The sequence below is a fragment of the Oryctolagus cuniculus genome, chromosome 1 (assembly GCF_964237555.1).
Source record: "Oryctolagus cuniculus chromosome 1, mOryCun1.1, whole genome shotgun sequence".
In the NCBI taxonomy this organism is placed as follows: Eukaryota; Metazoa; Chordata; class Mammalia; order Lagomorpha; family Leporidae; genus Oryctolagus; species Oryctolagus cuniculus.
The window spans coordinates 66577379-66591853 of record NC_091432.1 but is presented as its reverse complement, the minus strand read 5'-3'; the positions used below and the strand labels follow the sequence as shown (position 1 = coordinate 66591853).

General features: G+C 61.1%; 1 protein-coding gene across 5 annotated transcripts in view; it reads left to right on the top strand.

Annotated features, from left to right (window-relative positions):
• GDPD5 (glycerophosphodiester phosphodiesterase domain containing 5) overlaps window positions 1–14475 on the top strand; it is a 74923-nt gene that overhangs the window by 32851 nt on the left and 27597 nt on the right. For all 5 annotated transcript variants that reach the window (XM_051850908.2, XM_051850915.2, XM_051850925.2 and 2 more), the window contains one exon: window positions 6019–6193. In XM_051850908.2, coding sequence (XP_051706868.1) covers window positions 6077–6193 — 117 coding nt within the window. In that variant the 5' untranslated portion in view covers window positions 6019–6076. The remainder of the gene's footprint in view (window positions 1–6018; window positions 6194–14475) is intronic.

The following is a 14475-nucleotide window of genomic DNA, read 5'->3' as shown; positions in this document are numbered from 1 at the left end:
CCTGTTGCGCACATTGTTGATCAATGGAACTATCCACCCTGTGGCCTTTTGTACCTACTGCTTTCACTTAGCATCCTGTGTTTGCAGTTTTGTTCGTATTGCAGCATGCATTCGTGTGTGATTCCTTTTGGCTGCAGACATGGTCACTTTCTCATGCTCTCCCATCCAGCCCTCGCTTCTCCAGTGAGTATCGTCAGAGAGTTAGAGAGACCTGTCCAAAGGCACAAGCCAGTCAGCTGGGGAGACCAGGCTGGAACCCTGGCACTGCCACCTGACCTGAGACTTGCCACACTCAGGAGAGAGAGAGGTCTGTTCGGGCCAAGCAGCCTGGTGGTCACAGGAGGGAGGAGGGGCAGGGTGGTGATTCAGGTGAATTGCAGGATATCGGATGAGGAAGAACCCTGGCGGTGTGGGGCTGTCCCCAGGCCTCCCGCCCCCACTCCACAGGGGGTACAAACTCCCTGGCAGGTGTGGGCTCTTGGAAGTCCTTTCCCTGTGCAAAAAGGAGGCTGTTTATGCTCAGAGCTGGGGCTGAGGATTCAGACAGGAGATGGTGTTTGGGCTGGGGCCAACAGGGCTCTTGGTAGGGGATTTCCTGGGAACTGGTTTGGAGAGCTCAGTCAACGCTAACTGATGCCGTTAGCCTGGCAGGAGCAGAGCGCTGGGCTGATGCGGGGAGGCCGGGTCTTGGGAAGCTTGTCTGTATGTGTACCATGCACAGCTCCGAAAGCATCTGGCCCATCTCTGAAGTGAAGGCAGGCGTCCCTACCCCTCTCCCCCTCCTTGCTGTCTGTGCTGGGGACATGGGGACAACACAGGTCTTCCATGGGGAGACAGGCACATCAGCAGGGCTCACACAGTGTGTCCAAGGAAGAGTGAGGGGGCATGGAGGGCTCTGGGAGGCCAGGGAGACCTTGAACCAAACCTGGGCTCAGGCAGGCTGCCTCGAGTAGGGAGCATCTGTGTTAACCAGGTGAGGGGCAGCAAGTTCTATAGGAACCGGCTCTGAGCCATTTGCCTCTTGTGCAGCTCACTGTGGACTGCAGGTGAGAGCTGGGGTTGGAGGGGTCTGACTGCAGGGAAACAGGAAAGAGATGAGACCTGGACCAGATGAGTGGCCCAAGGGATGGTATGGGAGGGGCCTCGAGGGGCGTTAGGAGCAGTCGCGGTCAGCATGGCCCAGCTGTGTCTCAGGGCTTGGGTGACCGCCCCTGGAGACAGCCGGGAGCTTTCTCCAGCAGAGGCAGAGACGCCCTGGCAGCACCGGGTAACTGGAGCCGCGGCAATGGGCAACGTGGCCCAGCCAGGAGAAGGTGCAGAGGAGAGGCGGTCTGGCTCCTGAGATGCTCCTCCGGTTAAGAGCAGGATGAAAATTCACCTGGGGAGGGCCAGGGGCACAGCTCTGCCTCCCGCTCTCCTACCTGGGGAGTGGGATTTCCATTCCAGGGTTGGTAGGGACGCTCCGTTGTGGGGCCTGTGGGTGGAGGGGGTGGGCTGAGGCACGTGGGGACTGTCCCAGGGTCAGGGAGTCCTGGGGAAGGAAGGGGAGCCTGGGCTAGGCTCCTCGCCCAGCATGGCCACCCGCTGCCCTCCTGGGCCTGGCTGCTCAACACCTGAGAAGCAACACAAAGCCCTGACCCCTTCCACGGTCTCAGAGGCGGTGGGTCAGAAGGAGCCCTGAGAGGCCTCAGCCACGGAGCAAGTCGGTGGCCCAGGCGGGGTCAGCGAGGGGAGGGGGCAGAGTTCAGACCCTTGTCTGCCAGGTGCACAGCGTGCACAGGGTGAGATCGCACCCCCTGGCTGTGGACTCTGCCCCTCCACCCCTTCTGGAAGGCTGTGAATGGGGGGTTGCATACGTGGAGTATACACAGAAGCTCCTCGAATCTGGAGTACAGTTAAGCTGAGAGCATCATACACACACACACACACACGCCCCTCTCAGCCCTCACCCAGCCTTCCTAGCCCCACAGGAGCTAAGCCAAGGGCAGCAGTGCCCCCACCCTGCACCCCATGGCCGTCCCCCAGGCCCCTGACCCAGCTTGGTTCTGGGGGCCCCCCTGGTGGTTCAGGAGTCCTCAGGGCACTCTGGGAGCTGCGGGGACTGGGGCTGAGGCTACAGCAGTTCCCAGCAATGAAGAGGCTCAGAGCTGCTGTTCAGTATTCCCAACAAACCCCAGCACGCCTTTCCCTCAGCCTTGGGGCTGGAATCCCCATGCTGGGGTTAGCATTGGGGTGGGGGTGGGGGCGCAGTGGGCAGGCAAAGGCCCCGAGTGGCCCTGGGGGCAGAAGTGGTGAGCGGGCCTGAGGCCCACCGTGCCCCTCTGGAGCAGCCCCTGGGCACCTAGCAGCACCCTGGAGGCTCACCTTCCAGACCTCAGCTCAGCACTGCCTCCAGGAAGCACCCTGCACCATGGTCGGTGCCTGCAGCCCTCCCAGTACTGGCTCAGCCCGGCCAGGGCCCCAGGAGCCTGAGAGCCCCTGCCTGCAGGGGTCTGCACGTGTTCCCTGGCCCCCACCCCTAGGGGCCAGGCGGTACAAGTTGTGGGCAGTGCAGGCCATATGGTCTCCGTGGCAGCTGCTCCACTCTGCGGCTGTAGTTACAGCAGTCACAGACGGTCCCTAAGTGAAGAGTGTGCCTGCATCCAAAACTTGATTTACGGATGCCGAGTTCTGGCTTGCCTATAATTTTTGTGTATCACAAGGTAACCATGTTTGGAGTTTGTCCCCCAACCATTCAGAAACATTCAGAAAACTGTTCTTAGCTTGGAGATACATGAACGCTGGCAGCAGGTGGGATTTGGCAGGACTGCAGGTTGGAGTTTGAAGCGAGGCCCCTGGAGCTGCCGTGCCTGGGTGTGAAGTCTGGCTCCGCTGTGTGGCCTCTGGCCAGTGGCCCAGCCTTCTGTGCTTCTGTGAAATGGGCGTGACCCCGGTCACACCCAGTGAGCGCAGAATGGCGCAGCCACTGCAGACCCTGGTTGGGTGGTTCCCCCAGAAGGTTCAGCATGAGCGTTACCACGTGACCCGCATTCCCAAGAGAAATGAAAACTGAAGTTCACTTAACAACTCCCTCACAGCAGCATCAGTCCTAAACAAGCAGACGGAGGGCATGACTCAAATGCCTGTCAGCTGAAGAGTGGATAAGCAAAATGTGTTCCACCTGTGCCCTGAAAAGGAACGCAGAGGGTCGGCACAGTGGCGTAGCGGGTAAAGCTGCTGCCTGCAATGCTGGCATCCCACATGGGTACCAGTCAAGTCCCAGCTACTCCACTTCCAATCCAGCTCCCTGCTAATGCACCTGGGAAAGCAGCAGAGAATGGCCCAAGTGCTTGAGCCCCTGCACCCACATGGGGGACCCAGATGAAGTTCCTGGCTCCTGGCTCTGGATGTGCTCAGCTCTGGCTGTTGCGGCCATTTGGTGAATGAACCAGCAAATGGAAGACCTCTCTTGCTCACTCTCTCTCTCTCTCCCTCTAACTCTGCCTTTCAAATAAATAAATCTTAAAAAAAAACAAAAAAAAAAAAAAAGGAAAGAAAAGGAGTGCAGAGGTGGACAGGCAGCCTGGCTGCTAGTTATGGCGTCCACCTCCATGTCCAAGTGTGTGGCTTCCAGTCCTTAGCTTCCTGCTAAGCACACTCTGATCAGGCATCAGGGATGGCTCAAGTGTCTGTGTCCCTGCCACCCACGTGGGAGACCTGGGTTGAGTTCCCAACTTCAGCCCTAAACTGTTGTGGGCATTTGGGGAGTGAACAGATGGATAGGAGCTCTCTGTCTTGATCTCTCAGATAAATGCATGAAAATGAAAGGAGTGAGGCCTGATGTGTGGCACAGCATGGAGGAGCTGGAGGGGTCGAGCTGAGAGCAGCCAGACACACAAGGTGTGGTTTCATTTCTGTGCAGTCTGCAGGCCAGGCAAGTCCAGAGACAGTGGGCTCGGGGCTGAGGGTGAGTGGGGAGTGACTGCTAATGGCTCTGGGGATTTTGTTGGGACGATGAAAGTGTTTTGGAGTTATATAGAGGTGAGAATAGGACAACTTTTGGAATATCCTAAAAGTTAAGTATCTGGGGCTGGCGTTGTGGCACAGCGGGGTAAGTCAGCACCTGTGCTGCTGGCATCCTGTATGGGCACCGGATCAAGTCCCAGCTGCTCCACTTCTACCCTTGCTAATGCACCTCGGAACACAGCAGAAGACAGCCCAAGTACTCGGGTCCCTGCCACCCATGTGGGAGATCCTGATGGAGTTCCAGGCTCTGGCTTCAGCCTGGCCCAGCCCACACCACTGCAGCCATTTGGAGAGTGAACCAGCGAATGGAAGGTCTCTCTCTCCCTTTCTTTCTCCCTCTCTCTCACCTCCCCTCTGCTTCTCCCTCCTTCCCTCTCTGTAACTGCCTTTCAAATAACTAAAATCAATCTTAAAGAAATTAAATATACTAAATACTAAACAGCATGTTTTAAAAGGATAAATTATCTCAAAGTTTCTAAAAGATTTATTTGAAAGGCAGAGTGACAGAGAAGTAGAGACACAGAGAGAAAGAGAGCTGCCTTCCACTGGGTCACTCCCCAGATGCCTGCAATGGCCGGGGCTAAGGAGCCAAGAACTTTGTCCAGGTCTCCCACATGGGTGGCAGGGGCCCAAGCACTTGGGCCATCATCACTCGCTTTCCCAGGCACAGTAGCAAAGAACTGGGTGGGAAGCAGAGCAGCTGGGACTCGAACCAGCACCTGATATTAGACGGGGGTGTCACAAGCAGCAGCTTTAACTGCTGTGCCACACATCAGCCTTTCAAAACCTTTTAATGTGAATTCTATCTCAATAAGAACTTAATGGTACCATGTCCTTCCTGGGGCTTCTGTGTCAATGTATAGAAAGCACTTGGAGCAGCACCTGGCCATACCCATCGCTGTCCCAGAAGGGCCCTGGGAGGCCACTGTGTCCTGACCCTGTTGTCACTAGGGCTTAGGACAGAACACGGGAACTTCAAGTTTGAAGGCCCACAGGCCAGGGGCTGAGTCCTTGCAGCTCCGCAAGGCCGTGCACCTTCTGACAGGTCACTCAGCTGCCCTGAGGTCCTCATCTGCGAGGTGACATCACCGCCAGAGTGACGTCTCCCAGGGGTGCAGAGGGTCAGAGAGCACCTGGCCCAGGGCAGGAGCTGCCCCATGTCCATTGCCACCTGCACATGCTTGACCGACACTGGCCCCAGGGCTGAGCCCCTCCTGTATCTCCGGGGCACCAAGGAGGGTTGGGGCGCTGGCTCCTGATGACAGCACTTCAACCCTCAAGATGCCAGTGTCTTCCCAGCAGGCCTGGGGCCCTCTTGCCTGGAGCAGTGAACACTTTAGGCCACTGGAACAGAGCTCCAGAATGGCCACACCCAGCTGTGTGACCACAAGCCAGGAACTGTGCCTTTCTCTCTCTGAACCTCAGTTTTGTTCAACAGTTGAATGGGTTTAGGTGAAGCACTTGATACTTCAGGTATGCTGTGAGCTGGAACAGTGGAGGCAAAGTGTTCACACGACGCCTGGTGTATTTTAAGTGCCCGGTCACTCCGGCTTTTAAGATCATTTATTTTAGGGTGTGCTCTGGACAGTCCGGGCACTAGGCTGTGTTCTCATTCCTGGGGATACACAGGGAATCAGACAGAGGTAACTCCTTGCGGTCGTGAAATTTACATGATTGTGGGGTAGGCAGACAAGAAAGAAAATAAGCAAATCGAGAGTAGGATTGAGGGAAGGAAGCTGAGGCCAGGGAGGGAGCTGTGGGGTGTGGGGCGGCCTCGGAGGAGAGGGAGAGGGGAGAGCATTCCGGAACAGCAGCGTGCTAGGCTGATGTTGGGGCCGCCAAGGAGCTCGGGATGGCCGCAGGGGCAGGGCTGGTGGCAGGGGACGGGTCTGATCCCTGGGTGTCAGCGAGAGCAGGGACTGACTGTCCTGCCCAGGCGGCAAGGACTTCGGCCGTATCAGACCTCACCCGTCTGCCTTCCCTGGCCTCACAGCCCTGTGCTTCCTCCCACAGGACCAGCGGGGGCTCCATGGGCGCCTGAGGGCCCGGCGCCAGGGCCGCGGGCACGAGCATGGTGAGACACCAGCCCCTGCAGTACTACGAGCCTCAGCTGTGCCTCTCCTGCCTCACGGGCATCTACGGCTGCCGCTGGAAGCGCTACCAGCGCTCCCACGATGACACCACGCCGGTGAGCCGCCTGGCCGTCAGAGGGACCCAGGGAGCCCCACCAATCCGAGGGGGGACAGGGGAGGGGGGAGGGGCTCTGCTCTGTCTGCCCCCTGTGCGGCTCTGGGCAGACCACCCTTCTGCGTGTTTGTTTACCCCTCTGTGAAATGGGCCCATGGTTATTAATTCCTGGATCTACCTGACCAGGTGGGCAAGGTGGGAGCTTTCCGTGTCGGGGATGGCACTTGTTGCTGGCTCTCCTCTGCCAGCACGGGGGACAGGCTGCTCCATGGTGCACACGCGCAGCCGGGCAGGCAGCCTGCGTGGTGCAGGAGAGGCTGTGCCAGTGAGCCCCGCCGACCTGGAGCCTGGCACTGGCGTGGCTGTGGCCTGGCCCCCGGGGCCGGTCACCTGAGCCCTGGGCCTGCGGGATCTGGCAGGAGGTGCTGAGCCGGATGAGAAAGCCTCCTTCAGTGTTCAGAGGTGGCTGTGCCCAGGGCGCTGTCCGCGCGCGGATCTGGTTTCTTCTCTGAAGGAACCCAACTCCTCTGTGGTGTTTATCTGAGGGCTTTGCTGCTGAAGGCCTGCTCCTCCCTCCTGCTTGTCTGAACAAAGAGGCAGCCTCCCTGGCCTCCCCATTCAGCCAGCACCCGGAGGCCGAGCTGGGTGCAGGGCATGGGGAGGTGGAGGAAGCTTCCGCCCGCCTGCCCGGCTCTGGCTGTGCTGGCCCAGGGGAGCAGAGTCAGGGATGGGGAGGGGGGCACCAGGCTCATCCTTGTGCCCAGCTCAGAGGAGGCAACATGGCCAGACCTGGAGCAGGGAGAGGCAGGGCCTGCCCAAGGCCGCAGAGAGCAGCTCCCAGAAGCCCTCTGGGGACTGCACCTTCTCCTTTGACGTGGGCGCGGGATCTCCCACAGCAGGCAGGCCTGGGGCTGGAGTCAGGTGAGCCAGCGTTCGCCTGGTGCCTCTTCCCCTGGTGCCTGGCCACCTAGCAGCTCCTCCACCTGTCAGCCGCAGGGGACAGCGCGCCCTTGTCAAGGAACAGGGGCCTCAGACCTGAGGGCGAGGGGAGGGGGAAGATGGGAGGCGCCAGCAGGACTGGGCATCAGGACAAGCCCACCAGCTCCCAGTGGGGAGACAGAAGGCAGGGATGGTCGTGGGCGAGGGGCAGGGGCAGAGCCCAGATGTGGCCCTGGTGGGTGTAGGGCCCAAGCAGGAAGCCCCTTTGCCATCAGGCAGACCCTGGAGGAAGGCATGTCCCCCAGGACATCTCGTGCTCCTCGGTGGGTCCCGGCCAGTCTACTGTGGGCCAGGGGCCAGGAAGTGATAGTCGGCTGTGGCAGCTCAGGGCCCGGGATGGAGGAAGCGGGAACTGTGGGGAGCTGGGAACCAGGGCTGTGCCAGACCTTCAAATGCCCGGATCTGCAGCGCCAGGGAAGGGCCCTGGGCTGAAGGGGCAGCAAGAGGCCAGGAAGCAGGCTGGCTGGTGGGGAGAGGGCTGTGCAGCGGCGCCGAGCCTGGCTCAGGTGCCCGGTGACTCACAGCCGAGGACACGTTCCTCCCACTTCCCGGGTTCTGCCCTCACCCTTTCTCTCTTAGGTCCTCTCCTAGCCCCCACCTGCCACCACAGCTGGGCTGGTGTCTCAGACAGGGCCGGTGCCCAGTAGGGCTGCATGATGTTTTTGCTGACCGAGAGGCCTGGCCTGAGGGGAGCACTGCCTGGGCTTGGGGCGGAGGAGCGGCCAAGGCGAGGGGATATGGCTTCTCCTCACCACCACCTTTCCCCTCCTGCCTCTCCCGACTCAGACACCGGCCTCTCTGGGCCTTATCTGTGACACGGGGCACCTGGCGGGTGGCTGAGTCACAGAGACGCTGCCTTCTTGTCCTCGGGCTGGGACGTGAAGGGGAAAGTCTGCATTCATTGAGTACCTGGGGTACCCAGGAGCCAATGGCTGACATGCATCATCCCATTCATTGCTCAAACACCCCTATGGGCCAGGATGGATTGTGTGCCCATTTTATGGAAGGAGAAATCAAGGCTGGGGGCCATCAATCAGGGAGTCAGATTTGCAGCACAAGCCTCAGGAGGAAGGAGGTGGAGGGGAAAGCAGGTGCACTCTGAATGTGTGTGTTGAAAGGGGGGTGGGGTGTGCCCTGGACAGGGAGGAGTGCTTAGGCAGCTACCTGTGGAGGAGGAAGGGCACTGGAGCAGGAGCACCAGGGAGTGTCCCCGCGTGCTGGGCTGGGAACCTCAGCATCGGCCTGGTTAGGACCGCCCTGTGGAGCTGAGGGGCCCGGGGCGCACGGGAAGGAGCCCGTCTTCCTCTCCATCCAGCTGGCCGCCTCCTGCCTGCTTACCAGCCACAGGCTCCCCACCCCCCAATCCTCCAGGCCTCTGCTCACACCGCCCCCTCCCCCAGGACACAGGAAGCTGGGTCCCCGACAGGGACTGGACCTCTTCTGCTGCCCCGGCCTATGGGAGGGGAGGAACCTGCGGCAGGAGGCAGGCAGAGAAGAGCTTTTTATAACTGGGGCTGATTCATTGGTTGTTGACTGTGACTCATGACTCTGATGCTGCCCACAAGGGCCTTGGTAGGACAGGAGCTGTCCCCACTGAAGACCATGTCAAAGCCAGCACCCTGAAGCCAGAGGGATGTAAGTCAGACTTCCAGAGGAACTTCCCAGCCAGATTCCCAGGGAGGCAGACTGCGGTAGTCAGCTGCCCTGCATTTCTGCAGCAGTCAGCCTTGGGAAGGCTGTTATCATCTTAATGGCTGCCCTGCACCTGACAGAATAAGACATCAGTGCGTTCCTCAGGCCCGCACTGCCCTGCCCCGCCCCAGACCTGTGCCCTCTCCCCTGTCCCCCGCACACCAGTCTTGACCCAGAAGCATGGATTATTGCTTCGTTCAGCAAGCCAGTGCCGGCTCTGAGTCCTTGCCAGGGCCACGGGCCTCACACCTGCTCTCCCCTGCCTCGAAGGGCTCCCAGGATCGGGGGGCAGATGGGAACTGACGCAGCCAGACCACCCAGGGCCCAGGGACGCCAGCGGCAGGGCAAGCGTGTCTGAGCTGGCTCTGGGAGGGTGAACCCCGTCTCACCACAGTAGGGAAATGTTTCAGGCAAGGGGAACTCTGCACAGTGCGCCCTATGCTTGGGAACCGAAAGTCGCTCAGCCCCGCGTGGCCCAGGCGTGCAGAGGGGCAGGGGGCGCAGGGCGCGGCCCCACAAGGCTGTGCCCAGGAGCCTGGACTTCATCCTGGGCTGCACAAGGACCCCTGCGGGTAGATGGCGGGGAACCGAGGGGTCCACAGATGCCTAGACTGTGTAGTCAGCACAGGGGCTGTGGTGGGGGCTGAGGGAGCCTCTGAGGACGAGGCCACCATCCCTGATTCCAGCCAGGTGGACAGGGGACATCCTTGGAAATGGGAAGCCATGCCGTGCTGCAGGAGGGGTGACAGGAGCTGGGAATGGCACAGGTGCGGGTGGGGGTGAAAATCTTCCCCACTCCAGTCGCCTCCCTACTATCATGGGCTGTGATGGACCAGGGCAGGAAGACACCTGCTGTCAGGAGACCCATCCCCTCCATGCCAGCTCGCAAGCTGCTGGCCCTTCCCAAATAACCTTGCCCTTCACGGCTCCTTGCCTCTGCTCCTGCCATTCCTCTGCCTGGAACACACACTCACTCTCTCCTCTCTGCCTCTGGTAAGACATTGCAAATGCCCCCAACATCCGCTCTTGCTCCTTTGCCCTCTCCCCAGGCCTCCCGCCCACCCTGGGTCTGGGTTAGCCCCCCGCCCCAGATCACGATGTTCTGCATCTCCCACTGGACTCAAAAGTGCTGAGGGCAGGGCCCGGGCTGCAGGACCTCAGCGGCCTGACCTAGAGGTCCTCAGGTGGGCAAGGGTTGCCGCCGGCACGATGCGGGGGATGACCGAGTGATGTGTGTGAGAGCGAGCGAGGAGCCACCTGGAGAATGTGCCTGCCTGCTGCCCACAGTTGGGGGGCAGGACCCTTGCCGAGCTCTGGGATGTTCGGGGGGCTGGAGAAGGTGGCACAAATGTATGGACTGGTGCCTGCTGCGTTCTTGGCGCTGCTGCCTGGGCCCCTGGTTGTGGTTGTCGGGGAAGGTGCCGACTCAGCTGCTGGAGCTGGGAATGGGCTCTGCAGGAGGCAGGCGGGGAGTTTCCAGCCGGTGCTCCACCTCTGTTAACCGTCTGGGTTTATAGGGCAGGGCAAATGGACCCCACTGGGAATCACGGTGTGCTTCCTGGGAGAAACAGCCTTTCTGAAATGGGCTCCAGGGTGTGTTTGGCTCCAGCCAGACACAGCAAGGCAACCCTGCCCAGCCTGGCTCTGTGCCTGGGGGTGTGGCCTCAGGCCAGGCCCGAGCCTTCTGAGCCGCTGCTTGCTTGTGGGGTACAGGGAGCTGCGACTGGCCCTCCTGAGGCTCCCCTTGCCCCATGGCTGCAGATGGGGGTACTTCCTGCCACAGCAGGGGACCCCTGCCCCGAGCTCGGGACTTGCAGGTGTTCTCCTCTGGGGGGCCTTGCAGGAGAGGAGCGCTCTGAGCTGTTTGTCCCATTTCAAGCATGGAGATGAAAACACCTCTCGTAGGGTTGCCATGAGGACAGGAAAGCAGGAGATGATCTCATCCAATCCGCAGGAGAGCAGAGGCCCGCAGAGCCCCGCAGAGCCCCGGCCGGCTGCGGTTTTTCTCGGGCAATGAAGCCACTGCGCCCCCTGCATCCTGCCTCGTGCCTCTCAGGACAGCGTGGAGGGCACCTGTCGGGGCCACACCACCCTGCCCGGAGAGTGGCTTGGTACTCTTGGAGGATACTCCACAAATGCAGGGAGAGGGGATGGGGCATCCCCCAGGGGGCTGTGCAGCCCCACCTGGCCGTGGCCATCTGCAGGTCCTTCAGCCCTTCTCTGTGTCCCTGGGGGTGGATGCACCCCAGGGTTGGGCGGGGAGCAACAGGGAGCTTCCAGGATGCCTGACTTCCTCCTTGTGCCTAATGAGGCACCGGGGCTGCACCCCAGCAGCCACCCTCACTGCCCCTACAGCCCTGCAACATCACTCCAGCCTCTCAGGCTGGCAGGAGCTGGCTGGGGGCGGGGGTTCTAATCCCTCTCCGCTAGGGGCCCCAGGGCTGCCTCCTGCTGCAAGCCTCCCCACGCTGCCCTCCCCCGCAAATCTCCTGGGTCAGGGCCAGGGTAATCCTGCCGGGGCCTGCCCACCTCTCCCTGCTGGAGCTCCCCTCACCCTTCCCTCTCCACTGCCCTCTCCTAGACCTTCCCCCGATTTGGAACTTGTCAGGGTGCGGGCCTGAGGTGTGGCCTGCAGGCGGGGCACCCCTGCCTCTCTCCCCGCCAACCTCTGCATCCCCTCGGGCCCTGGCCCTCAGGCCCAGAGGGCAGGCCCTGGAGCAGCACCGAGCTGAAGGGCTGCCTCTGGACAGCCAGGAGAGCTGAAAACAAGTGCACGTGCATGCGGGAACCTAACCGTGTGCTGAGCTGGCCCCGGGCTAGTGCAAGTATCACAGCCGGCCTAGGGACAGCTGACGCTTCCATGTGGTGAGGGTAAAATTAGATGCCTGCCTCTTACTTCACACCAAAATAAATTCCAGACGGATCAAATGCATCGTTTCCTATTTTTAATTTTTTTTCCCATTTAGAAAGCACACGTTTGTCGAGAAAATTTAAACGGCTCGGGAAGATGTAAAAGCAAAGGAAGTTGAGTCTTCGTGCTTTGGGGACAAGGTTTTCAAAGCTGTGTCCTCGCACGGCCACCCACGGACAGCTACGGAGGGAGAGGGGACCTCAGGTTTCAGGGCAACCGACGAAGCTAAGAAGTCCCCAGTGCAGAATGTGGCTCATGTCCCTGCTCTTGGTCCTCCTTCCTCAAACGTGGCCTGTGGAGGAGAGGTGTGGCTATGACTACCTGAAATTAGAACGCGTGAAGGGTGTGCAGAGAAAGCTTTTATAAGCTCACAGGAAGAGAAGTCAATTCCCCAAAATGAAACTCGCCTCGCTCTGTGGCTCTGCACCTTCGTCCCCCGGCCTCCCCCACCCCTGCCACCTGGTCGGCAGTTCCCAGCGAGCCCTTTCCCTCCACTTTGCTGCAAGTGTCTTCTCCTCCAGGAAGCCTTCCAGGCTGCCACCCCCTCCCCGTAACTGGCAGTATCGAGGATCTGGACTCCGAGCGCCTAGGCAGCCCCTGCCTGCACCACCCCCACACTCACTCCCAGGTCTGAAGTCACCTGTTCAAGGGACCCCAGGCCCAGAGAAGGGCTCTGGGCATGGGTGTGGAGTGACCAGGAGAGGGCGGCAGTGAGGTCATGGGGGGCGGCCCTGGGGTTGGTTGGGGGTGTAGTGTCGCAGGATTAGGGGGATGCTTTTTAGCACTTGAGGTCCAGATGTCTGTTACACCCTCCCGTCCTGGTCCTGTGTACCTTCAGGCCCTGCTACTCTGAGTGCAGTTCTCCCTTGCACCTTAGGGGAGGAGGTGGGCCGCCGTGACTGGCGGTGTGACCCTAGATGAGGCCCCGCCCCTCTGAGCCTGGTTCCTCCGCGGTCAGGCGAGGATAATCACACAGCGTGTTTTTCGTTTTCGTCACCTTCAGACAGCAGGGGACGCTGGAGGCCCCAGATTTAGGTGTGAATTCTGCCAGTCACCGTGCCACTCTGCCTCAGTTTCCTCGATGCCACCTGCTTTGCAGCACTGGGGTAGGGGATGGACACGATGAGGCCAGGAAATGGAGAACCCCGCCCCCTAGTGTCCTGAAGAGCCTGCTTGGAGGGCCTGCGAGGGGTCACGGGTGGCTGGATTCCTGAGCCGCTTTCCCGCTGGGCCGGCCTCAGGGCCAGGCCTGACCTGAGCGTGGGGCTGACGGCGGCGCTCACCACGGGCAGGGGCCGGGCGATCCGGCTGGCAGTCCTCTGCAGCAGAAGCACAGTTTGGTGCGAAGCCGGGGGCGGGGGAGTCTCGCTTGCTGTCGTCGCGTAATTAAAGGGCTGTCAGACGCCGAGCGATAATTACAGAAGCGAGGTGGGTTTGGCGACGTAGTGTGCATCTGTGATCGCACCAGGGCCTGGCAGGCCTCCCGTGAGCCGGGCTGATGTCACCCCCGTGAACAGAGGAGGAAGCAGAGGTGTGAGGGGCTGGGTGCCTAGCCCGCTGCCGAGCAGCCTGTGGCCACAAGGGCCGGGATTAAAACCCAGCTTTTCAGCCTCTCCTAGCAGCCCCTGGTCACCTGACCCTGCGGTTTTTCATGCACTTTCGTGGGACTTGCTCTGTGCGGTCTGTGTGAGCCGGCTGCCGGGCCGGGCGGCGGTGGGGGAAGCCGACCTCTGCTCCAGCCCCGGGGAGGGGCTGCGGAAGGGAAGTGATTCCTCCTGCCCGGCCACAGCCAGGCACTTGGCATGTGAGGGCCCTGGTCTGCGGGCCTGTGTCACGAGCAGGAAGCTGGGGCTCCCAGAGCTTCAATGTCTTCCCCAAGGTCACTGTCACTCAGCAGTGGCCATCTGGGATTCATAGGCGGTGCTGCTCCACTGCCAGATCCAGGCTCCCCGCCGGCTGCTGGTCCCAAAGACAGCAGGCAGTGCCCACCGTTGGGGTCCCTGCGCCAGGCTGGGGGGCAGGGGGACGGGAGTGGGCCTGGATGTCGCTGAGGCTTCCAGAGTGGGCTGGCAGCTCCCACCTGGGAGTCCTGGCCGTGAGGTTCAGGCTCCAGTCCTGTTGGGGGTCCTGGGGGCTGCTCCCAACCCCACAGGGTCCCCAGTGGTGGCAGGGGAAGCTGTGTGCTTTCTGGCCTGGGCCTGCAGTGCAGGGCAGATGGCGGCAGCAGGGCCGTCCCCGCCCCTGCAGCCTGCTCCGTGACCGTCCGAGCCCACTACTCACTCATATGCCCCCTCCCACATGCATGCAGAGGGTGAGGAGGGGCCTGACATACCCTGAGGGGTCTGCAGGCAGGGTCTCATCTTCCCAGAGGTGGGGAGGGGTAGGGCTGTGGGGCTGAATGCACGCAGCCCCCAGAGCTAGGCCTCTGTGCCCTGGGAGCAGGGCTGGGGCCTCGGGCCCATGCCTCTCCCTGGCCGCTCTCTTCCTGTCTGGCCCTTGTCCAGGCAGCCTCCTGCACACTCCTGCTGGGGTCTGGGCGAGCCCAGGGACTGCCTGACCCCAGCCTCACCCAGCCTCAGTCTGGCCCCCAGCGGCTGCCAGGGTTCTGACAGGAAGGAGGCCTGGGTATCCTGGGAGCTCCTTCCTCTGGTTCACAGGCACCCCCGAGGGGGAGCCTCAGG